At 31.8% G+C, this 26,430-nt stretch overlaps 1 protein-coding gene across 50 annotated transcripts; it reads right to left on the bottom strand.

Moving 5' to 3' along the window:
• Window positions 1-1,148: 1,148 nt before the first annotated feature.
• LOC107455843 (uncharacterized) lies at window positions 1,149-21,506 on the bottom strand. Of its 50 annotated transcripts, none has more exons than XM_087161641.1 (39): window positions 21,352-21,506; window positions 19,301-19,432; window positions 17,278-17,322; window positions 17,114-17,158; window positions 16,052-16,087; window positions 15,904-15,948; window positions 15,092-15,130; window positions 14,966-15,004; window positions 14,828-14,866; window positions 14,696-14,740; window positions 14,562-14,600; window positions 14,430-14,474; window positions 14,292-14,330; window positions 14,166-14,204; window positions 14,040-14,078; window positions 13,908-13,952; window positions 13,764-13,808; window positions 13,619-13,663; window positions 13,475-13,519; window positions 13,335-13,379; window positions 13,192-13,236; window positions 13,049-13,093; window positions 12,905-12,949; window positions 12,761-12,805; window positions 12,617-12,661; window positions 12,479-12,523; window positions 12,351-12,383; window positions 12,204-12,248; window positions 11,487-11,531; window positions 11,333-11,359; window positions 11,168-11,194; window positions 10,998-11,036; window positions 9,816-9,854; window positions 9,641-9,679; window positions 9,471-9,509; window positions 9,347-9,391; window positions 6,998-7,912; window positions 5,724-5,789; window positions 1,149-2,313 (listed from the first exon to the last, which is right to left on the bottom strand). In XM_087161641.1, the coding sequence occupies exons 1-39, from the start codon at window positions 21,452-21,454 to the stop codon at window positions 1,247-1,249; spliced, it is 3,690 nt and encodes a 1,229-aa protein (XP_087017767.1). In that variant the 5' UTR covers window positions 21,455-21,506; the 3' UTR covers window positions 1,149-1,246. The 50 variants fall into 50 exon arrangements, with proteins under 50 accessions (XP_087017767.1, XP_087017770.1, XP_087017768.1 ...); XM_087161644.1 differs by having other exon boundaries at window positions 12,911-12,949; XM_087161642.1 differs by having other exon boundaries at window positions 13,055-13,093.
• Window positions 21,507-26,430: the final 4,924 nt, after the last annotated feature.

Genomic DNA, 26,430 nt, shown 5'->3' with positions numbered 1-26,430 from the left:
TATTTATGCAACGATTATATATGATTATTATGAACTAAACTTTATGCAAACGATTATTTATGATGTCATTAGTTAAAAGTGTATATTAATATTTTTGAGTGGCAACGTAAAAAGATTGTTGTTCTAAAGTTTTATAATAAAATGGGGTAAAAATATACTTGCTTGAGGGTGCCCTTTGGCGAAATTTGCGACTTATGTGGCACCATTTCTGTTTGCGCGGAACACTGTGGTAACAAGAATAGCGGCCAAAACATAATGATATTTCAATAAAACATTGGAAAATTTCAACAAAACATCGGCCAAAACTTTATAAAATTGCAATGAACCCAATATAAGCAAAATTAATAAACCCAATAAATTGCATTTTGAATCGAAACAAAAATTAATGGAGTAAGCACAGAAAGAAAAGAGGGAAAAAAAAACAACTCCGGCAAACAGGACATTTATATCTATTACTAATTAAACCTTCATTCATACACCAGTCAATCACTGCTTTTTTTCCATTGTTATTCAAATCGTACAGAAACTTAAGATTTATCTTATTTATTGTAGTCATATTTAGGACCAGAAGCAAACAGCTAGTATCCAATGTAGAACTAACGGACCTCTGAAATTACATATACCTTTGAACATTTATAAATAACGCTAAAATCTAAACCAATCAGAATCACGATTGGGTTTCAACATCGTCCATGGTGAAAATAATCCATCAAATAAATAAGTTTTTAAATAATGTAAAAAAAAGGCAAATATAGTTTTGAAATTTTATTTGTTAAAAATTTTGTGGTAGAGTCCATTTAATTGATTATAGAAAAGCTGGTAAATCTTTGACCATCGTTATAAAATATTTAAGAATCATCCATATAAATATTTATGAATCAACCATATATTTTCGTGTATAAAATTTCAAGATTTGTAAAGCATGTAGGTCTGACAGTCGGAATATTTATTAAAACAATGTATTGTTAGAATTCTTAGGAATTTAATTTAAAAACTCAAAGTGAGAATTTTATATAGGCTGGTAACCAAATTATCCCCAACTTTTAATGAATACTTTTAGTAGAATTCACAAAGATGAATCAGTAAATGGTGAAAATAACCCAACAAATAAATGAGTTTTTAAATAATGTTTGAAAAAAAAGCAAATATTGTTTTGCAATTTTTATTCGTTAAAAATTTTGTGGCAGAGTGTATTTAATTGGATACAAAAGAAACTGGCGAATTTTTGACGATCATTATAAAATATTTATGAATCACCCATATCGCTGTCATTAAGATCTGCTTTCCTTATCAAGGCTTCAAAAGGACTTAAAGTTGTAGTTGGATTAGATGTGGTTGTTGGTATATCTTCGTTCTTTTTGTCAGCTCCAGTCTTTGCAGCGTCTGCAGCACTTGCGGCTTTAACCAACCCTTTCACGAAAATGTTGAACCATTCATCGTCTTTTCCACTTGATTTGACTTTACTCATTATTTCAGCTATACTGCTTTCAGTCACGCTGCTTTCCGCTTGCAATGAGTCTCCTGCTCTTTCGTTCAATGTTGTTTTTGTTTGAGTATTTGAAAAACTCGTTGCATCAAAATTTTTGTTGCTTTGATTTATGTTGCTGATTGGCCCTCCAGCCTGAGGAATCATTCTTCCATAACCATCAAGTTGTCCCATCTGGTTTCCAAAACTTTCCAATCGTCTATCATTTTGCCCCATGCCTGTAGCCTGTCTCATATTGTTGCCAAAACTTCCAAATCGTCCATTATTTTGTCCTGCTAAGTTGCTCATCTGATTTCCGAAAACTCCTACCTGTCCCATATTTGCAAAATTTCTATATTGCCCATTATTTTGTGCCATTTTCGTAAACTGTCCCATCTGATTTCCGAAACCTCCTAATTGCCTATTATTTTGTACGTTGCTTGTAAACTGGCCCATCTGATTTCTGAAATCTCCTGATTGCCTATTATTTTGTCCGGTAGATTGCACGTTACCGAAATTCCCCATTTGCCTATTGTTTGGTACTAGATCTGTAGGTGGCGTAGGCGTAGTTTCAGTACCTTTTAATTTATCATTCTCCATGTTCGTAGGTTGTCCCGACGAAAAATTTTCTTGATTCATATTTGCTCCGAAACTCCTTAGCCATTTTTGCAAATCTTCCATATTTACTTGTGGCTGCGAAGTATTTGGCTCTTGTTCTATTAATCCTTGCTGTTCAGAATCGCTTTTATCGGAATTCTCTTGAGCGTTTCCATCATCAGCTTCTTCTTTGAGATTGCTGTTTCCTTCATCCTCTTTGTTGCCAATATTCTCTGATTTCCTACACTTTCCTGAAAAGAGATATACAGAGGATGGATAAAAAAAGGTACACCGAAGTTTATAGGTTTACTAAGAAACTAAAGTTTAACTGGAGAGTTTAGCTTAAAAACATGATTTATGAAAGCACTAAATTCCTAGATTGAAGAACAATAATTTATTATACACATATTACCAACTTCTTAAAAATTTGCTTTTTAGGGGGGGGGGATACTTAGTTTCCAGTTATTTCTATGCGTCCTAACACTGATTTCTTTAAATTTATCAAAATGTGATTTAACATGTTTTTCCATTTAACTGTCCAATTATTTTTAAGGCTCTTAATTATAACAACTTTGTGAATAATTCTTATTCATAAAAATTATCCATTCTTGTTCATAATTAACCAGCTTATTTCAAATTTAACCTTCCAGCCATTGATTGTGCATAGCAATACGAGTTCATTGAGAACCTATCATATATTCCTCTATTTTTAGCACTGTACATAATAGTGTTAATAAGGTTTTTTATAGAGCTAATATTCACTATTCTAATAAGAATAATGAATATCGTTCTAATACAGATTTTTCTACAACTAACTTATATTTAACATTCTAATACGGTTGAATTGATAACATACAATGGGATGACATTATATTTTACACATTTTTTCAAGTTAAGTGGAATCTAGCGATAGCTTAAATAAAGTTAATATCTTGAGAAATTTCTGCTAGTCTTTGGAGCCGTATTAGGAGCCGTAGTTCTTGTTTCTGTGACTTATTTCCGTTTTGCTCCAAAAATTGCCAAATTAGTCAAATCTGATCTGAGGAACTAATTTAGAGTATTATTCAGATCACCAGCATAATGAATATCTAGAAACAGAAACCTTTACGTCTTTTTGTTTATTTCTATCTCATAACAAATAATTTTGAGCTTAAAGTGGTAGCTTTGTACCAAATTTTGGTTATGTGTCATATAAGGGCTATGAGGGCTGTTAATGCTTGTTCTACCATCACAATGCCAAAGGAAGTTGTTGTTGTCTTATGCCACTTGTCAATGCTGAGAAGCATGTTTTAAGGCAAGAGGAATGCGCTTCTTGTTTTTCAGTGACACTATCCATAGTCAAGAAGTTGACTTCTGCCACACACTTACGTCACACCCCGTTTTACAGAGAAGACACATTCATGCATCATCCATCCATCCCTAGATCGTAATTATAATCTGAACCAAAGCACGACCAATCTCCGATCCAGTACCCCCAGAATTATTGATTTGTTATGGGAACTTAGACTTTGTGACTCCGACTGATTTAGCGTGCACCAGTCATCTTTTTATACATCTTCGGCTGGCGGGGACCGAACTAACTCTTCTTGAACTTGGGCCTAACGTCCTACCAACCAGTTTATCCCGACCCTACCAGTGGAAGTGATTAACGTTAGAGTGCCTAGAGTAAAAGAGTGTGGACAAGGGAGAAACGATTCCTGATTGGTGGAAAGAAAAACTTTACCGCCGGAGGCGAGAGTAGAAAATTCGCCATTGGAATTACATGGAGTGAAAATTATCTGACTCAAAAATTTTTTCTGTATTAATAAATGCGTGTAATAAGTTCATTACTTACTTTTTTTCAATAAGAAACTTCACAGTTGCAGTAAATGTCAAAATTATGGCTGAAAATTTGGATAGTTGATAGTTATTCGAATTTATCCTTATTATCACTTACTTGCGTGCATATAAAGTTATGATTATTTCATTGTAAGGAGAACAAGGTGGTGAAATAACTAATGGTTAGATAAGAATAAATGTATTTACTTTTAATACACATAATTTCTATCTAAATTACTTATAAATTTTAAGATTTGAGCATCTTTTTATCAAAACTTCAGAAGTGCAGAGTGTGGCGTTATTACTTTGACATGTTGGCGAGTTACAATGTTACAATGCGCGTTACAAAGTAGCATTTGTTTACTTTTCGTTACCAACTGTATAAAATGCTAGTTTGTTTTAAATTTCAACTAATTATGAAAATTTTTGTTTACAATTTGTTGAAATAAAGAATACCTTTTCAGATGAATATGCGATAATTTTTTCCTGAAAAAGTAATAAATAATAATAATTATATAATTTGTTTTATTAATTATTATTTCTGAAATAAATGGCATAATCATTATTAATTTTTATATTTTATTTAAGGCATTTATTAAAAGCTGAAGTCTTTTCCTAAGTCTTTTTTTTTTCATTGACGTTAATTTTTTTAACAATTTCAGATGCTAGACAATGTTTCTTAAAAATCTGTAATATCATGTGCTTTCCAATCTTGAAGTTTATATTATTGATACTTAAGTATATACTCTTAGAATAACAGAACCTTCAGAATAACACCAAATGAGCGAGTGGCGCCAATTTCGGTGTATCATCTGGCAACCCCCTTGGACAAAAATATGACGGCAGCGCATGCGCTCTTGGATATTGTCATCACTCTTTTCAATACAGGCACTCTAATTAACGTGAATGAAACGGTCCTACCGATGATGAAGCGAGGAACTATTGTGTTTAGGTACAGGATAGTTCTACCAGGAACTATTTTTTTTTTTACTTCAGCAATGCAGCAAATTACCTTAGAAGGGTCAGCAATGCAGCCAATTACCATTGAATCTTAGAAGTATGCTTGCCGATGTCGATCAAAGTGGAGTGAACCATTTTCTGCTCAGAAAGCTCTAATACGGGCAATTTATTGAACATGGTCGAATGCGTGATGAAAACAAATAAAAACAAAACGATCCTCTTCAAAATAAAATTTCTAATAATTTGTTCGATGTTTGTTTCAATGCTTCATTATAAATAATGGCAACGTGATTAATGATAATTTCAAAAATAATAATGAAAGAAATAATCATTGAATTAATAACAGTAGAACTGATAATAAGGATTGAATTAATAAAAATGATTTAATAATTTATATCTGAATTAATATATTTAGTATGTTTTCTGACATTTTTTGTTCTACTCAACAAACAAAACAAAAAAAAAAACAGTTTTTAAAAATTCATCATTATGTAAATAAAATTTTTTATTATGTTTTAAATTTTTTTTGTGTTTACAGCACAGCTAACTCAAGTTGTGGACTTTGTGCTATAGAAAACAGTTTTAAAAAATCCTAACCATTTAGAATGAGGTTTTACCTCATTAAAAAATAGTAGTGCTAATTTATCGTGGGAAGTATTCAGAATTTTACAATAAAAGAAATTTAAAAAAATTAAAAAGTGAAACAACGTACCATTTTTGCAAAATTTTGATACCTTATTTCTACAAAACTTACTATGCGCAGAAGGTGTTAATAAAGATTCGCTAAGCGCAAAAACATTGAGGGCGAAGTGCGTGGTTAAAAATAGCATTAAGAAATATTCTTTGAACAAAAGTATAATTATCATCGACTGACGTATATTACCCAGAGATTTTATTCCTTTTGTTGGCATAGTGGAATCTTCTGCCCCGGTATCTGGGATATCTGGTCCTAAAACAAACAATTAGGCTGTTGACAAATAGTATAAAGAGTACTTACAGGAATTAAGTACTTATAAATGCATGTTTAGAAATGTTTACAATAAAAATAGTGTTGTACCTAAAGGTGATGTTTTCTCTGGTAAAATGGGACATCATCGCCATTGGTATCAGGTTTTGAAATGAAATTATAATTTCGTTTGTAACTACTTTACAATATAATTGTAAGAATCATAACTATGTTGCAGACCGTAAATTGTCCTGACAAATTTTGTATGTAAGCTAATTCGCTAATTCTTATCATTTTGTACTTTTCAATATATATATATATATATATTATATATATATATATATATATATATATATATATATATATATATATATATATATATATATATATATATATATATATATATATATATATATATATATATATATATATATATATATATATATATATATAAAGCAATTCTGTAAGAATAGAATAAAGCTCAGGACAGTAAAATAAGAAAGGTTTTCAAGCAGAATATGTTAAAAGGGTTTATTTAAGATTCCTTTAAAATTAAAAAAATAATCTTTTTTTTAAGAATATGATTAATTTAAAACTAAACTTCGTAAAGCTGAAGTATTTCTATTAGTGTGGATTAAACTATTTTTAATTTTATAGTTTAATCCTTTTCCGTGTTTAAATTTACACAAAATTTAAATAAATAAAGAAATGGCGTATTTGGCCTAGTGATGTAAGATTGAGTTGTCTTGATTCCAGTATTATTTGTGCCGTTTTCTCTACTAGTCAAAATCATGACGGGATAAATTTTTGATAAATAGCAACAGCTAACACTTTTTTTTCCTAAAATTCCCATCGTGCTATTAACATCAATAAGTCAGAGATGGTTATTATTGAACAATTATTTGTATTAGTAGTTCTTACGAAACATAATGTCTTGAATATAATTATCTTGATTATAATTGCTTGAATATAATTGTCTCTTTGCAATCTACCTTACTAAGATAATCAGCCTGATTAAAAATTTTAATAGTTTAATTAAGATCAATGTACCAATCGAAATACGATATCCATTAAATGAATTATTAAATGGATTCCCACACGCATACTATATAAAGACTTTAGCAACCTGCTATTTTATTGTACTTAAACATTAAAATTAGGAATATAAATTTGATGTTATCAAAAATACAATAAATTCTTAGCAAACATACCTTTCGGGCTGTTTTGTTCTTCTAATCCAGCTTTTTGTTCCATTCCAGATTGATTAATTGACTCTCCTAATCCTTTACCTGGCTCTTCTAATCCTCTTTTTGAGTTTTCTATTCCATCTTCTGTGCCTTCTGACCCTTTTACTCTTTTTTCTGAATCTTTTAAATCCCCTTCTGATTTTTTTAAATCTCCTACTGAATCTTTTAATCCCCCTTCTGAATCTTTTAATCCTCCTTCTGAATCCTTTAATCCTCCTTCAGAATCCTTTAATCCCCCTTCAGAATCTTTTAAACCTCCTTCTGAATCTTTTAAACCACCTTCTGAATTTTTCAAACCTCCATCTGAATCTTTTAAACCTCCATCTGAATCTTTTAAACCTCCATCTGAATCTTTTAATCCTCCTTCAGAATCTTTTAATCCCTTTTCTGAATCTTTTGAACCTCCTTCTGAATCTTTTAAACCTCTTTCTGAATCTTTTAATTCTCCTTCAGAATCTTTCAACCCTCCTTCTGAATCTTTTAAATCTCCTTTTGAATCTTTTAAATCTCCTTTTGAATCTTTCAAATCTCCTTTTGAATCTTTTAATCCTCCTTCTGAATCTTTTAATCCTCCTTCAGAATCTTTCAATCCTCCTTCTGTATCTTTTAAATCTCCTTTTGAATCTTGTAATCCTTCTTCTGAATCTTTTAAATCTCCTTTTGAATCTTTTAAACCTCCTTCTGAATTTTTAATTTTTCCGTCTGAATCTTTTGAACCTCCCTCTGTGTCTTTTTGTTCTTCCTTTAAGTTTTCTGATTTATCTCCGAAATTTATTGAATCTTCTCCTGATTCTTTTCTGGTTTCTTTTAATTTTTCTCCCTCTGTTACTGATTTTTCTTTTGTGTTTAATTCTTCTAACCCTGCTTTTGAGTCTGAATCTGAAATGAAGATTTTTAAAATTCTGCAACAAAAAACTTTAAAAAATGCTGAATGAAATATTTAGAAAGTTTCTTAGCAATAATTTAATCCACAATAAATAGAATGTATTAAATAAGTTATAAATTTAGAGAAAAAAGAATTCTATTTTACATCAAATTTGAAATATTCTTTCATTGTAACTACTGTTGCTGTAAATATTTATTACTGTAAATAAATGGCCGAAATTAAACGTATAAATACGTTTAAAACGGATAAAAACGTTTCTCAATGTTTTTTGACGAAGGTTTATGCTGAAGGCTTTTTCTTTTGCACTTTGGAAATAAACAAAAAAGTAAAATTGTAAGGAAATAATTAAGGTGTATAGTTACTTGCATGTTCCTCAGTTGTTCTGCCAAATCCATTTAAGATAAAATCTAAATGTTTGAAAAACTTAACAATATTTTATTAATTAATTATTGTTATTACATTATTTATTGCACAAAAATTTTATCATATTATATTTATTAATTAAGAAATTTACAATATTTTTACTAACAACAATAAATTAATATTTTTAACTATATTTTTCCAGTCTTAAAGTATGCAAACATTTATTTTTTGTGATTTCCATTTATTATCTTTTTTATCCATATTCATTTATTTATTTTTCATTTATTTATTATTTTGCTTATTTTGAATGAAATATTCATTTTTTACATTACCATTATGATGTTGTTGGTCGCCAATTTAAATTGCGGGTTCTTAACTTCCATGACCCACTTGGTCAACAACTAGCTGATGCAATAAGGTTTTACTTTGAAAAGAAATATTTTTTATGAAATTTTTTAAAAAAATAAACAAATTGGTAAATGCATTTAAATAAAATTGTGACAAATCTTACTGTATTTTCCATGGAAGCCAGTCACATCACCAAGTTAAGTATAAAATCTAAACATTTGATATTTAAAAAAATATTATCGAAAAACTTTTTTAATTGTCAGAAAGACTTTTGAATTGCAGGCTCAAGAAAAAAAAGATAGGAATAGAATATCCTTCTTTAGACATAAATGAAGTTAGTTTGAAGTGTTTAAATATTTGTTGCAATAATACTACATTTAAATATATTTTAAAATAGTATGGCAACAAATATTCAAACATTTTGCATACGTAACAAAAAGGAATTTAAAAAAAAAATGCTGAAATATAATTTATTAGATTTTAAACTGTACCAAAATTCATTTTATCTATAATTTTTCACTTTACTTCAAATTTCTTTTCTAAATTCAAAACTCTTAGAGAGGAAGATCAATTACAGTTTTACGTAAACCCACGCTTTCAAATACTTGGAAACTGAATTCTTTTTGTTTAAGTACTCTTTCCGGTGTGGTGACAAGTAAAAATAATATCTACTAAGATTGTCTCACGAGAACATTAAAAAAATATTATGCCCTTACTTCCATTTGAATCAGACATTTCGCCAATATTTCCTAATGTAGAACCTAGAAGGAAAAGAAAAAATAGTACCATAAAATATTATCAGAACATCAGATAAAAAAATATTACAAGAATAATCATTACTTCCACCAGACATTCCGTTAATTCCTCCTGTTGCAGGATCTGTAACAGCATGTAAAATATAAAATACGTATTCTACGTAGAAATTTCAAACATTATTCTATAGAATACAAGAAATAAACAAATAAATGAATTAAGCAAATCGAAAATAGGGATAAAATTTCATTACTTACTTCCATCAGACATTCCATTAATTCCTCCTGATGCAGAATCTATAACATCGTTTAAATAATTAAATATTTATATTCTGAGTAAAAAAGTTTCAACGCATATTATATAGAATATTAAGATATAAACAAATTAATGAATTAAATAAAACTGAAATAGTCATAAAATTTCACTACTTACTTACACCAGGCATTCCATTAGTTCCTCCTGATACTGGATCTATAACATCGATGAAAAAATTTCATATTTATATTCTGAGTAAAAAGATTCAACAGAATATGAAGAACTGAAAAATTTAAGTAGATTGTTTTGGGCAACAATGATAAAAATTAAATATTTATATTCCGTGTAAAAAGTTTTGACGTTATTCTGTAGAATATTATTGAAATAAATAAATAAAAAGAATTAAATAAAATGTAAATAGTCATAAAACGCTTTCTCACACTTTATTATTTACATCCTGCCCTTTGATCTATTTTTGGTTTCCAGTAAGCATGAATTAATATATTATAGTTTTACCTTTACAAATTGTGAGGACCACATTATTCCCTCGACCTATTTAATGGAACAATTTTTGTAATTACTCAGGTTTCTCTTTTTCCATGAGGCATACATGTACCATATCATCGGGGTCTATTTTGCAAGATTTTCCCTAAATTTTATTCAGAAGCACTTCGGTTCTGTGTAACTTGGATGATCGTTCTTTTACCAATAATGGTTAAATAAATATTGATGTCCTTTACCCCTGCCTAAGACCTGTTTTCATCCTACCTCTCGGCAACGGCTTTAAATATATAAAAACAGCCATATCATATTATGAACTTCTATTTTATTCTATTTGTCAACATATTATGAACTAATATGTTAACACTTTAATTTTTAATTCCTGATTACAGAGAAAAATTAAAATTTTCCTAGCATTTATATGTTATATAGAATAGGCTTGTTTTTAAATATTTGTATGGCTTATAAATTCATAAAGAACTTTAAAAGATAACCAAAATTAAGTGTTCCTTTACTGGGTGTTCATTCACTGGTAAGAACTGTTCCTTCACTTAGTCTTCTTACTACTTGTTATTTGAACCTCCAAAACTTTAAAACAATATTATGTAAGTTCTCTACAATTATTTTACATAATTTGCAATTAGTAACAAATATGTTGACACTGTCATTTAACTAAAATTACGAATTTTGAAATTAATATAATTTTTTAAATGGCAAGCGAAGCTTAATTGTTCCTTCACTGGTTAGTTTACCCTATCAGCAAAAAGTTTAAAGCTATTCGTTCAAACATTGATAAACAGAAATAAAATTTAAAAAATTAAATGTAACGAAGACAAACTTTTCAATTATGAAACTTACTTCCACTCGACATTCCACCGAAACCTTCAAATGCAGAATCTAAAAAATCAAGTTGGGAAACTTTAATCTGATACTGTCAACAGAATGTTTTTAAATTGCTCTTTAAGACATTAATAAATGGAGATAAAATAAATACAACGAAAACTGGCCAATCATAAAAAAAAACTTACTTCCACTAGGCATTCCACCATTACCTCCTAAAGAAGAACACATAAAATCAAGTTAAAAAACGTAAATCGAATATTTTACCAACAAAAAATTTAAAATTAGATTGTTAAAAAACGGATATGGAAAATTAAATAAAACGAAACAAGCATTTTATTTATCGAACTTACTTCTACTAGCATCTCCTGATGCAGAATCTATAAAATCAATTTGGTGAATGTTAATAAGTATAGTATAAGTAAAAAGTTTTGCTTGATGATAAATAAGAAAAGATATAAAATTAAATTTAATAAAGTTAAAGCATATATTATATTAAGAACTTACCTCTACTTCCGCCAGATATTCCACCAAACCTTCCTGATGCAGGACCTACAAATCGTGATAGATTAAATATAAAACGGACAATCCTGAATAACTTCTGATCTAATGATCAAATCTTCACCTTTTAAGACTTAAAGGTTTTAGGAGCACACTTCAAATATATTAATGAAATAGTTCAAAAGATATTTTAAGCTGCGAAATTAGACACAAAAACGTGCTTTCTCTGAATAAACCTGGCTTTTTTTCCGACAGATTCAGAGTTTTAACCCTCTAGATATAGGGGATAGCACAATCTGGGAAATATGGTCCCAATAGTATATCAAGAGAGTGCTCGTGAGTTTGGACCCCTGAATGTTAATTTTACTTTTTGCGTATTTCGCCATATCTTGAGAATTTTTTAAGCGAATTGAAAAACTTTTGCAGATAATAAAAAAATTCATCTATCCAAGGATAATTTCATGCAGAAAAAAATAACTTTTAGTAAATATTAATTTTTTTAAATTTTATAATAGTCGAACAAAGGTTTAGTTGCAAGATATAAAATTTTTACATCCTTTTAACGAATGCAATTTTACATGGCAAAATACAAAATTTGAGCGAAATCGATCGAATAATTTCCGAGAAATTAAATTTTAAAAAAGTCATATTATTAAAATTGCACGTTAGAACATAGATAAATAGGGATAAGGAATAGAATGTAAGGAAAACTCATAAACTTACTTCCAATACCATCAGGCATTCCCCCAAAACTTCCGAATGCAGAACCTATGAAATGAAGTTGGAAAATATAAGCACAAAAATTGCTCACTAGAACATTGATAAACAGAAATAGGGAATAGAATAATATAAGAACACGTATAAACTTACTTCCACTTCCGCCGAAACTGCCTAATCCAGAACCTATAAAATGAAATAAAATATAAGTGAAAAGTTTCTCGTTAGAACATTCATCAAGAGAGTTAGAGAATAAAATAAAAAGAAAACGTATAACTTGCTTCCGCTTCCACCCGACATTCCTCCAAAACTGCCGAATGCCGAGCCTATGAAATGAAATCGGAAAATATGAATGAAAAGTTTCCCCTTAGAACATTGATAAACATAGTTAGAGAATAAAACGAAAACGTATGACTTACTTCCGCTTCCACCAGACATTCCGCCAAAACTCCTTAATGCAGGACCTATAAAATGAAATTGGTAAATAAAAGTGAAAAGTTGCTCGTTAGAACGTTGATAAACAGACATAGAAAAAAGAATATAAGAAAAACATAAAAACTTACTTCCACTTCCACCAGGCATTCCGCCAAAACTCCCTAATGCAGAACCTATAAAATGAAATTGGAAAATAAAAGTGAAAAGTTGCTTGTTAGAACGTTGATAAATAGACATAGAAAAAAGAATATAAGGAAAACATAAAAACTTACTTCCACTTCCACCAGGCATTCCGCCAAAACTCCCTAATGCAGAACCTATAAAATGAAATTGGAAAATAGAAGTGAGAAGTTGCTCGTTAGAACGTTGATAAACAAACATCGAAAAAAGAATGTAAGGAAAACATAAAAACTTACTTCCACTTCCACCAGGCATTCCACCAAAACTTCCTAATGCAGAACCTATAAAATTAAGTTGAAAATGTAAGCGTAAAATTGCGGTCTAAAATATTGATAAACATCTATTGAGAATAGAATATTATGAAGTCGCAGTAACTTACTTCCACTTCCACCAGACATTCCACCAAAACTTCCTAATGCGGAATCTATAAAATAAAGTGAGTAAAGATTAGTGTAAAGTTGTTCGTTAAAATATAGATATACAGAGATAGAGAATATAATGTGAGGAAACGTATAAACAAACTTCTGCTTCCACCTGACATTCCGCCAAAACTTCCTAACGCAGAATCTATAAAATGAAGTTGGAAAATATAAAAAGTTTTTCGTTAAAATATAGATGTATAGAGATAGAGAATAAAATATAAGGAAATTGTATAAACTTACTACCACTTCCACTAGGCATTCTACCAAAACTGCTTAATGCAGAACCTATAACATAACGTTGATAAATGTTAATGTAAAGTTGTTCTTCAAAATATAGATAAACAGAGATTCAGAGTAAAATATAAGGAAAATGTATAAACTTACTTCCACTTCCACCAGACATTCCGCCAAAACTCCCTAATGCAGAACCTATAAAATGAAATTGGAAAATAGAAGTGAAAAGTTGCTCGTTAGAGCGTTGATAAACAGACATAAAAAAAAAGGATATAAGGAAAGCATAGACACTAACTTCCACTTCCACCAGGCATTTTACCAAAACTCCATAATGCAGAACCTATAAAATGAAATTGGAAAATAGAAGTGAAAAGTTGCTCGTTAGAATGTTGATAAACAAACATAGAAAAAAGAATGTAAGGAAAGCATAGACACTAACTTCCACTTCCACCAGGCATTCCGCCAAAACTCCCTAATGCAGAACCTATAAAATGAAATTGGAAAATAGAAAAGTTGCTCCTTAGAACATTGATAAACAGACATAGAATATAAGGAAAACATAGAAACTTACTTCCACCAGGCATTCCGCCAAAACTCCCTAATGCTGAACCTATAAAATGAAATTGGAAAATAGAAAAGTTGCTCCTTAGAACATTGATAAACAGACATAGAATATAAGGAAAACATAGAAACTTACTTCCACCAGGCATTCCGCCAAAACTCCCTAATGCAGAACCTATAAAATGAAATTGGAAAATAGAAAAGTTGCTCCTTAGAACATTGATAAACAGACATAGAATATAAGGAAAACATAGAAACTTACTTCCACCAGGCATTCCGCCAAAACTCCCTAATGCTGAACCTATAAAATGAAATTGGAAAATAGAAGTGAAAAGTTGCTCGTTAGAACATTGATAAACAGACATAGAAAAAAGAATATAAGGAAAACATAAAAACTTACTTCCGCTTCCACCGGACATTCCACCAAAACTCCCTAATGCAGGACCTATAAAATGAAATTGGAAAACAGAAAAGTTGCTCGTTAGAACATTGATAAACAGACGTAGAATATAAGGAAAACATAGAATCTTACTTCCACCAGACATTCCGCCAAAACTTCCTATTGCTGAACCTATAAAATGAAATTGGAAAATAAAAGTGAAAAGTTGCTCGTTAGAACGTTGATAAACATAGAAAAAAGAATATAAGGAAAACATAAAAACTTACTTCCACTTCCACCGGACATTCCACCAAAACTCCCTAATGCAGGACCTATAAAATGAAATTGGAAAACAGAAAAGTTGCTCGTTAGAACATTGATAAACAGACGTAGAATATAAGGAAAACATAGAATCTTACTTCCGCCAGACATTCCGCCAAAAATTCCTAATGCTGAACCTATAAAATGAAATTGGAAAATAGAAGTGAAAAGTTGCTCGTTAGAACGTTGATAAACAGACATAGAAAAAAGAATATAAGGAAAACATAAAAACTTACTTCCACCGGACATTCCACCAAAACTCCCTAATCCAGAACCTATAAAATGAAATTGGAAAACAGAAAAGTTGCTCGTTAGAACATTGATAAACAGACATAGAATATAAGGAAAACATAGAAACTTACTTCCACCAGACATTCCGCCAAAACCTCTTAGCGCAGAACCTATAAAATATAGTTTAAAAATGTAAGTGTAAAGTCGCTGACTGGAGTATAGATGAACAGCGATAGAAAACAGAATGTAAGGAAATGATATTAACTTAACTTCCAAAAGGCGTTCCGCCAAATTTATTTTCATAATATCAAAATCAAAACGAATTATTGCGCAATGGGGAAGTTTTCTAACAATGATTTGTGTGTATTTCGATATTTTGAATTTTTTTTTCAGCTACTGGAACTTAAGGGCTTACTCTAGGCTTGCCTGAACTCACTTTTTCTCTACTTCAAATTTTAAATTACTCATGGAAGTGAAAAGTAATTTGCGTTTAAAAACTTTTTTCCTTGGTATAACTTTGTCTTAACCCATTTGTGCTTAGTGCCCTTTAAAAAAAGGATGGTTCCATTTTGGTTAATAGGAAAAAAGTAGTTGTACAAGTATCTCATTATTGGGATTCATTTTAAGGAGAAACGATAATTCAATACCGCAAGATGGTAATAACATAAAAATTTGAATCTGAAGTCTTAGTATGGTGCTTTTTAAAACTAAAGTGTTGGTTAACAATAAGAAATGTTGCAGTTTGCATTTTAAAACAAATAAGTAGTACCTCTTTTTTCGTGTAGGTGTTTTACATATATATATATGGATTAAAAAAAAATTAACTTAAACTTCAAATGTTAATTAGCTTCAGTGTTAGTGTTAGCTTAAATTTATATTACAGATTTTTTTTCGATTAAAAAAACATTATCGTAACAATATGAAATATTAATCTAATACTTACTCCCACCATCATTAGATATTCCACTCATCCCTCTAAAGCCAGGATCTAAAAAAATGTGAAAAAATATTTAATAATGACAATTTTTAATTTAGCGCAGTGGCAACATGGTAATCGGATGTTACAATCCGAAAAACTTTAGGATACTTACTTCCAAACATTCCACCTACTCCTCCCAATGAAGAACCTTAAACAAAATAAAACATAAAATGCTCTAAGCCTTAAATACTATTATTAGATGTGTTTGTGACTTAATTAAATATAAGCTCACCAAACAAAAATAGTGTCATTAGATAATCACGAAAAGCATAATTTTATGGTGAAGAGTTTGTGATGTTTGGGGTTATTTTTTCTTATTATAAGTTCTTTCCGCTCACTGAGGTAACCTTCAACGTGAACCAGCCTATCTATTTTGACATTCTGAATGATCGGGTATTGTTTTTCCAGGCATCTTCATGATGAGTCTGCTATTGATATTCCTATTTCTCATTATGGCAACAGATCCCTATTCTTCTGCTTTATGAACATCGTGTGACATGTTTGAACAGTGGGTAAAGCGTTGAAATCAGCATCCCCAAAACTTCGAGGTTTTTTCTCAATTAAATACTGTGCAAGTGGCTTTAAATGGGTGTGATGTACCCCTATGAACTTATTTCTTAACCAAATTCAGACGTTATTAAGTCCAAAGGAGGAGTAATAAACTGTGTTAAATGAGCTTTTCATACATTTTTTTGGGCTGTGGTAGTTCAGGGCTAGAGAATCGGACTCCGCTCCGGAGGATCCTCAACTTAAAACCTAAACCACCTAACCCACCTAAAACATGTGATATACGTGCTCGTAAAATCTGTGGAATCGAATGTCCAGTGATCGGTCGCTGAGCACAGTAGCAAGAATACAGGGATCTGGAAAAAAATCTTTTCCCTTCATATCTATGACTAAATAGAGGAAGTGACCTCAAGAATAAGTGATGCTGAGATCAATCCGTGGGATTCTGAGCTATTTCACCCTTGCGGTGGTTTTGGCAAACGAAAGGCGCCTCTCCCTGACTTATTTCGCTAAAGGTCAATAGCTGGTGAGCTTGGCTTATCGAAGTATCATTAAAAACAGCAGCAACGGATTTTTCTAGACTAGTACTTTGACCGGTGAGCTTATTAATTAACATATATAATAATTATAATAACAACAAATTAATTATGAAATATCACGTTCTTACTTCCACCAGCATTAGACATTCTACCCATCCCTCCAAAAATAGAACCTATAAAAACCAGTCAGAAGTATTGAATACTGTTAGACAATTTGTAATTTTTTTTCTAGAAATCTAAAATAAAAATGAATAACTTTGTAATAACACTCTAATCGCTTTTGTTTACTTACTTCCAGAACTACCAGACACTTGTCCATTTCCACCAAACGCAGGACCTTAAAAAAAGGTAAGAAAACAATTATTTAAACATCAAATATTGCAATTTTAAAATACTATCATGGACTGTTTTTATAGTTCAAACAAAATTGTAATATGAATGTGACGAATTAATTTTGAAGCACGAAGCACTTATTCTTCCAGCACGGGACATTCCCCCCGCGCCTCCAAATTTGCGACCTGCAAAATCAAGAATATAATAAATATGCTTTTTTTTCTTCCAAGTAATAAAGTTTATCTGAAATTTGTTGTGATATATTTAAAACATTGTATGACAAATGTTTTAATAAAATTAAAGAGCAATACTAGACAATTATTGTATCTCTGTTATAAAAACAGAATAAATATTACAGGGTAATAATCAAAAATTGTACGAAGTTTAAGCCCACATATTTTTGCTTGTCACCAATTCATTTTGGAAGTTGATCTGCTTCTTTGGCCACTAAAGTTCTTGGAAAACAAACCAAGAAATTATCTTCCCAAAAAATTGTGTTTTATCACACAAAGCTGGGAAAAAACATCATTTTTTCAATATTCTTACTGCATAAGGATGGCCCAGAGACACCCAAGAGAACGTTCCCCAAAGCATAATACCGCCACCACCGGTCTGTGTATGACCTATTGTACATTTAGGGAGCAACTGTTCGCCTGGAAGACGGCATATCTTGACACGGCCATCGGCATGATGAGTGACAAACCGTGATTCATCTGACCAGGCAACTCTCTCCCACTGATCCATGGACCAGTTACGATGTTCCCGGGCTCAGCGCAGGAGTAGTTGGTGATGACGCTTGGTCAGCAAAGGCACACGAGTGGGACGTTTGCTGCGTAGCCCTATATCAAACAGTGTCCGCTGAACAGTGTGCTCTGATACTATTCTACTTGACCCTGCATTGTATTGGGCTGTCAGCTGAGCCACTGCCTGGCTCCGGTTTTGCTTCACCAAGCGAGACAATCTCCGACGACCTTTTTTTTTGATAGCGTGTGGACGTCCAACATGTCGTCTACTGCTGGTTTCACCGTCATTCGTCCGCTTTGCATAAGTACTAACAACTGTAGATCGCGAACAACCCACGAGTCGTGCAGTTTCGGAAATACTTGTTCCGAGCCTTCGAGCCATTACAATCTGCCCTCGATCAAAGTCGCCTAGATCCGCAGCCTTTCCCATCACACACATAATTAAGTGAAATAATGAGTCTTAAAACTCTCCAGCAACAGTTAAATACCACTTCCACCTGATCTCGTGCCTTCCACGTCATCCGGGAGAGTTCATTGCAAAATGTAGAGGTGGTCATAATGTTTTGGCTATTGAGTGTATATATAGTTGGTATATGAGGTGTTAATTGAATAATTGAGAGTCAACATGTAAAAGGGGTGATAGGACAATAGACGTTGGGAACTGCCACATTAGAAAGTTCAAATTTTTTTGTTCAGATCAAACTAACGACTTGACATTGTAAAAGAGCATAAAAAAATACAATACGCAAACTAAGAGATATGTTATAAAATATTTTATAATTCAAAAGAAGTTAGTCAATTTCCATTCGATGGTGAAATAACTGTCAGATTTTTTTTTGCCCCCTTCTTTCAGTTCTCTAAATTTCACTCATAGTAATAAGAAAAGAAAAAAAAATCCTAAATCTACTAAACATCTGGAAAAAGATTAATTTTCTTTTTGTTTTTATCTTTGATGAATTTAAATGATGAAAATTTTTCCTGTTTGTCTGAAATATTGAATTGGACACATACTCATCGTCCTTCCTCCCCACCACAAACCCAACGACGCACAAATTTTGGCGGCCTGTAACATTGGCAGTGTGGTGAAATCAAAAATGAGCACAATAAAACGCTATATATTTAAGCATAACGTTCTATATTTTAAAATAAAATAATATATATTTAAAAATAGTTTTTTTTTGTATTCATCCCCATTATTCTTCTTTAAAATATTCTAAAACTGCATAAAAAGAGTCTAACCTCCTTTCATGTTTCCTCCGTATCCAATCGAGCCAGATGTTCCGCCCATGGTGCCAGATCCACCAAAATTATCATTATAACCACCACCAAAACCTCCATTACTTTGTCTGAAATTTCCAGAAAAATCTTGGCCTAAAAAAATAATAGAAAATATATTCTTGAAACGCAATTTATAACGTACATTATAATAACACTGCCCAATATTAAAAAATTATGCGAAATATCTTTTTAGTGAATAAACTAAAACTAAATCCAAAATATGGTCGATGTTTCGAAAAATCAATTAAACAAAGATGAAAGAAAATCGAGCTGAGAAACCATCCAGGAGCAAAGGATGTAAAGGATGTTTCTCGCCAAATTTAAAAATTAGTTGTAAACTTCATCAACAGATGGCTCTGCCGTCTGTAAGAACAACCCATTCCTGCTGAATAACAGGATCATGTTGTTTTCAGAATGCATAACAACATTGTTGCAGCATATTGCTGTTATTATAAAAATACCATCCTATTTCTTTAATTGCTTTTTCAAATCATTCATCAATTGTGGTAAAAAGTACTTCCATGTTAAAACAAGTGACAATTTAATTGATAATTGAAGTGAATAGAATCTACAGTTTATGGGGTACCATGAACGAATAATAATTAACAACGATCCCATAACATCATTGCAGTACTTTTTTCAAAGTTTCTTTTCAGTGTACTTAAATAAGAGCTCTCTAGCATAACTAAAAGGAAACGGTTAGGCTGTGCATTTGAAAAGTAGACACTCTACAATTTCTAATTAAGTATCTGTGTCATATTTTTATTCACATCTAATTATATCCTTTAATTCTGTGCTATGATAAATTCTACCATAAACAGAGCAAACATTTTTGATTTGATATTTTGATACTTTATCGAAGAAACATTTATGTAGTCCCTATAAGAAGTAATACTAACTTACAAACAGGGGGACAGTTATTGAAATAAAGAACTATAATGAAATAAATGACAATAATAATAACTATATGAAATAAAACCGTCATAATTTCTGAATGGTTTGCGTGATGAAGTTCAAATTTCGTGGCTGGCCACAGCGCAGGATGGGAATTAGTAAGTACAACTTTTTGTTGTCAGCCATTTGCAAGTGAAAATGTCACGTGCAGCGTGCTAGAAGTATATCGCTTGTGAAGGCCTACTATGCCATCAATATCAGCCTATTGCGGCTCAAAAGAAGTTTGCGTCCGATTGCAAGCTGAAGACAACCGGTCCAAGTGTCCTAACAATCAAGAATTTGATTCGCTAGTTTGAGAGAACTGGAAGTGTTTGCGATGACAGTGTTGTAATTTCGATCCGCAAAAAAGTGTTAAAGTGCCTGAAAACATTGAGAGGACAAGCCCCAGACCAAGAAAATTGCTCAAACGACCTGCTCAACAGGTGGGAATCAACCGGAAGACCCTGCGACAAATTCTTGTAATAAGACACGCATCTCTTCCCATACAAAATTCAAGCACATCAGCCATTAAGCCCCATCGCCATGAAACAGAGGTTGCGTTTCGCTAAAAGTATTGTCGATAGAATTGACGAACAGAAATTTGATGTGGATATTGTTTAGTTTAACGACGAAGCCCACTTTTATTTAGATGGGTTCGTCAATAATCAAATTTGGCGAATTTGGGAGACTGAGAATTTGCATTTCGCGATCAAGAAGTCTCTCTACCCTAAACGTCCAGTCACGGAACGCAGTTCGTTGACTGGAAAAGTGTTGACAGGTGAAAGTGTAGAGTATGCAAAAAAATAAAATATTCGACTTTTTTTAAATTAAGTTACTCTAAGTGAAAGTAAGAAGAATCTTTGGTTTTCTAAGAAATCGGTGACTTAATCTTCGGGATTGCTCTCACATGGTCATAAGGTTTTGCCTCGTGTTAACCAGTCACATTATTTTATGTCGTTCAAAAAGTTATGCAATGAAAATAATAAGAAAAGAAATAATTTGAAAGTTGGTAAATAATCTTATCCTTTAAAGCATATGCCATCTGCAAATAATTACAAAATACAACTGTTTATGCTTACCTTTAGTTTCAGAAAACAAAACCCCGAAAATAAGAGCGAGTACTATAGCCTGCATTTTCTTGCAGTTCAATACAAAAACTAAAAAGATTAAAGATCTAAGCATATTTAATGCTAGCCTAATTGGAACTGTTAAATCCTAGTCTGATTAAACAAGTCGAATATCGAACTAATCTACACCTTCGAAAAGTCGTATTCAATTACTCATTTCGAATTTTATAGCTACACGAACATATTGTCGTAAAAAAAATGTCCATTCGTACAACGGAGATTAGGCTTAAGTACTATCTAATTTATACAACAGATAATATTTATGACTGGATTATTGAGAATATTAACGAGAACATTATGATGTGTTGAATTTCGTGATTTGTTATTTAATCGACGCCTTTATACGACTCTCTCTGGGCAATTAATTTCTAAATTATACCACGCACATTTTTACTTAATATTTGGGAAAGCGATTGTTCTATTTAGAAAAATTTACAACTCAACTCCAAAGTGCATGAATGATTCTAGTAAAAAATATTGACGTCCAAAAAAAGTAGTTAGTGCAAATTTTCAAAATAAGTACCAATAAATAACATTCGCATTATCCCTTGAAATTTTATAGTTTGTCATTCATTTCAAGAAAGAGTTTTGACTCAATATCAAAGCAAGGTGAGAAGATACATAAGGTTGTGTTATTTCCAAGAAAGGATTAGGTTGTGTTGTACCCATCGATTTCGCTGCACGTTTTATGACGTCACATAATAGATTTTTCATCACTGTATTTTCAATTCGTTGTAATTCTTTGAATACTTTTATAAATCATTTAAATACAATTTCACACTATGGGTATATCCCGCAGTGGTTGTTAAGACACGGTTCCCATCAGATCACCGAAGTCAAGCATCACTGACTGCGATCAGTGTGCGGATGGGTGACCACTTGGACCAGTCTGCGTGGGAACCGAGGGTGTGCGGTATTGGTCCTCGTTAAACTGTGCTACCGTAAAGTGCTCGACTTCGCGTACAGGTCGTCGGGCTACCGAAGCGGGGGTGCCATCCCCTCTGCAGAGGATCAAAATTGTGATGGCATGTCTTCGGATCATCCTCAGGGATGTTTCCCAGACCGTCGCCAATAGCCCATTGTGCAGCTCCAGTGCGATGTAAATGAACAACAACAGCAACACTATGGGTATTTACTAATATTAATTTCTTATGATAAATACAGATAGTATCTCGGAAGAATATTTAATTAAAAGATTTTTCACTTTATGATTAAAAATAAGTTTTATCTTCTTTAAATTCTCGTCCCGCACTGGACTGATCGTGAAGACATGGTTTCCAGTAGAACACCGAAGTTAAGCATCACTGGTTGCGAGTGGGTGACCTTTTTGAACAGCCTGCGTAGGGACCGAGGGTGCACGCTATCGGTCCTCGTTAAACTGTTCTACCATAAAGTGCTCGACTTCTCGCAGGCCGTTTGGCTGCCAAAGCAGGGGATCTATCCCCTCTGCAGAGGATCAAAATTGCGATGGCATATCTTCGGATCATCCTCAGGGATGTTTCCCAGACCGTCGCCAATAGCCCATTGTGCAGCTCTAGTGTTACGTAAATAAAATACCTACCTACCTTTAAATTCTCACTGATACAAATTCGGCACATTAAAGAAAAATGTTGAAGCAAAATCATGTAACAAATATTTGTTTACTCTGCTTTAACTTTCGCATAATATGATATACTATAAAATATACTATTATTTTCTTAGCATTCCATTATACTAAGAGTATAATGTATTGCTAAGAAGATGTATAATAGTATTGTTTAGATAAGATTTTACTCTTTGACTCGAACCAATGTTATTCCTTCCGATAAACAAAGAAAATCTGTGAATAGATTGTTCATTTATAATTCTAAAAACTTATTTTAAAAGTAAATTTTCTATTACAAATTGCAAGGCGACTGAAATGTATAACAACAATTAAATCATTGTTTAGTTGTTGAAATCAGTGTTAAAAATGAAGTTACCAAAATTTAACATTGTAAATCGGTATTACTTTATATTAATTATTTATGAAATAAAAATGGTTATGCTTGTGCAGTTAAGAACTACCCAAAGAAATTTCATTTATCACTCGCTGTGACAGGTTTATTATTTACATGGAATTAGAATTAAAAAACAATAAAACTTAATAAAAATATTTGAATGCAATTAAAATTATATATTCAGTAATAAACCAGTTTGTGTTTTATAAAAAAAAATTTTTACCAGAGAATATATATCAGAATTTTTCGCAGTTTCCTTTTGTGAATACTTTCTTCGTGAGTTAGGCTTAGAAATTTCATTCTAATCATTGTTCGTGATTTGAAAAAAAATTTAATAGTGGTATGGAAAGTCCTCCATGTTCCCAAAACAAATCATGCCTCTGGGGGGTACTGGATTGGAGATTGGTCGTTCTCTGGTTCAAGTCAAAATTACGATCTCTGGGTGAATGAATGGGTTCGCCCTATAAACAAGCTGTGACGTATGTGTGGTTGAATTCGTATTCTTAGCCATAGATGGAGCCACTGAAAAACAAGAAATGCATCTCTTGCCCTAAATACGCTTGATTTCACCAAGCAGGCTTGCTGGTTGGCAAGTGCCATTAGAAACAGCAATATCCCGTTTTTCTCTCCCGTTTGATGCAAAATTACGAATATCTTCTCCCATTTTGGTTCTAAAGACATTTTCAGGAGCGTCAAAAAAATAAATAATAGTCTCTTTAAGATCCTATCAGCATCGAAAATAGCTAGGGCATTTATCACATATCTTGTTTGGGAGGCCTTGGCTACATTGGACAAACCAAACGTGCTTTAAAATTTGAACTTAAGGAACACGATAGATATATTCGTTATCAAGAATGCGATATCTATTATGCTCATCGTTGGAATCTTGAGCATAAATTCAATTTCGAGAGTGCCAAAATTATTTCCACCCCTGTCACATCAGCTTATCTTGGTTGCCTGAAATCTTGTTTCATTCACATGAATGCTTCTTCCCTTGTCAAGAGCGTGTAATCGTCGTCACCTGTTAATAGCGCATCAAAATGCATTCTGCCCTAACTTGCCTCTCTTGGTAGCAGCTGTTTTACTAGTTTTAATTTATCATTTTTATTTATTTTTCGTTTCACTCTCGGCAACCGTGGTTTTTTCTAGTTTTGTTTTTTACCTTTATTTTTCCATTTTTAGAAGGCAATATATTTCATGATTCAAATCACTGCTTTTCTCATTCACGTCTGGATATTCTGGAGAATAGGTTTCTTTTTTTTTTTTTGAGCGTTGGACACTTCTATGCCATCTTTCTATTTTTTTAAAGCCAAAGAGGTTTTTAACCGAGTATATATTTCCTCTTTAGTTGCTTCGGATTATTTGTTCAATATTTATTACCATTTATTTATTAATTCAATGTTTATTTAATCATTAAACTGGACAATTCAGACTGTTAGTTTCTTAGGTTCAGTATAATCTAACATAATTTTACTTCTTTTTTTAAGAATTATTTTATTTCTCGAATTTTTTGTTTTAAAATTACTTTGCTGTTAGTGATCAAGTATTGCTATTACAAGTCATGCATCCGATGACTTCGAAGAAAAAAACTCTAGGACACCGTAGTGGCTTGCTCCGGGCTGTAGTTCCAAGAAGAATAGAAGTCGCTTTGTTTCTTTTAAATATACATTTCTCATTTTTTTCTTTTCTGAGTTTCCAAATGACATCTAATTTGGAAAATTCTAATTCTGGATATCAAATTGTGACGTGTTTTTCGTTAAAAATGCCGATGGTACATGCAGTGAAAACTACAGCAATCGTCATGAGACCTAAGCTTTAAATAATATCAGAATATACGATACTAGTGACATAAATGACATGTAATTCGTTAAACCTATTAGAAATGTGCTATAGTATCTTAAAGCGTATAAAATCTTAAAGCGTAGCAGCACGACTGAGACTCATTTTTCAATGAATAACTAATAACAATAATAAAACAAATAAATTCGTGATATAAATCAAAAATCGTCAAATAAATTCGTAATATATAAATTTGTGAAAAAAAGCGCTTTCGACGAAATACTAAAATAGAGGTCTATCAACAAAGACTACTCACTTCTGCCTAGCTTAATAGTATGAGATTGCCGCAGATGATGTTGTCTGGTTATTTCAGTTTCCGTTCTTAAAAGCGCTATATGTTGAGCCACCTCAGCTAGATTTGGCATGTGACATTTTTAGCAGCAATCATTGGTCAATTTTCTTTCGTTGCCATTCGAGGAGTTGTAATGAGGCTTTTTTTGTCGCCGTGTAAGAGAAATATATGTATAGATTTACTTAGAACTATACTTAACTTGGAACTAACTGTTTCTTCGTGTGCTTTTAAACAGGTCATAATTGGGAAAGAGCCCTGGCTGCATATGATGACATTTCAGGACATGGGTTCCTATGCCATTTTAATTCCAATGATGTACCAATGCCTCCTCTGTAAGTTTGTCACAACATTTATGTGAACCCCTGTTATACATAACATTTTTAAACTTGTACTATTCGACAAAAATTTGACTAAAAACGTAATTTAAAAAATTCTGATGTTTTAGTTGCAGAACTAATTTCAGATTTGAAATATCCGCATCAGAGCTAGGCTTAATCAAGTATTTGTGTAAATGCAACAAAATATGTATTTTCCAGTGTAATTTTTAAAACATATTTCATCACATTTTGGTCATGAACGAAATCTACTAGGTTCAAATGATAAGACATTTACATAATGAATATTCGAATAATACGATATTTATATGACACATAACTGTTTAAGAGGTTGCTAAGAGGTTAATAAGAGGTGATTAAGAGGTTTAGGTTAGCCTTACTTTTTAATTTCTAGCTATTTGATTTCACCTGAATTGTTTAGGTTAACCTTTCTTTTTAATTTCTAGCTATTTGATTTCACCTGAATTGTTTAGGTTAACCTTTCTTTTTACTTTCTAGCTATTTGATTTCACCTGAATTGTTTAGGTTAACCTTTCTTTTTACTTTCTAGCTATTTGATTTCACCTGAATTGTTTAGGTTAACCTT

The sequence above is a fragment of the Parasteatoda tepidariorum genome, chromosome 4 (assembly GCF_982258835.1).
Source record: "Parasteatoda tepidariorum strain Cologne lab strain chromosome 4, Ptep-v5.0, whole genome shotgun sequence".
Classification (NCBI taxonomy): domain Eukaryota; kingdom Metazoa; phylum Arthropoda; class Arachnida; order Araneae; family Theridiidae; genus Parasteatoda; species Parasteatoda tepidariorum.
The sequence above is the reverse complement of the archived record's forward strand: the minus strand, read 5'-3'. Positions and strand labels throughout refer to the sequence as shown.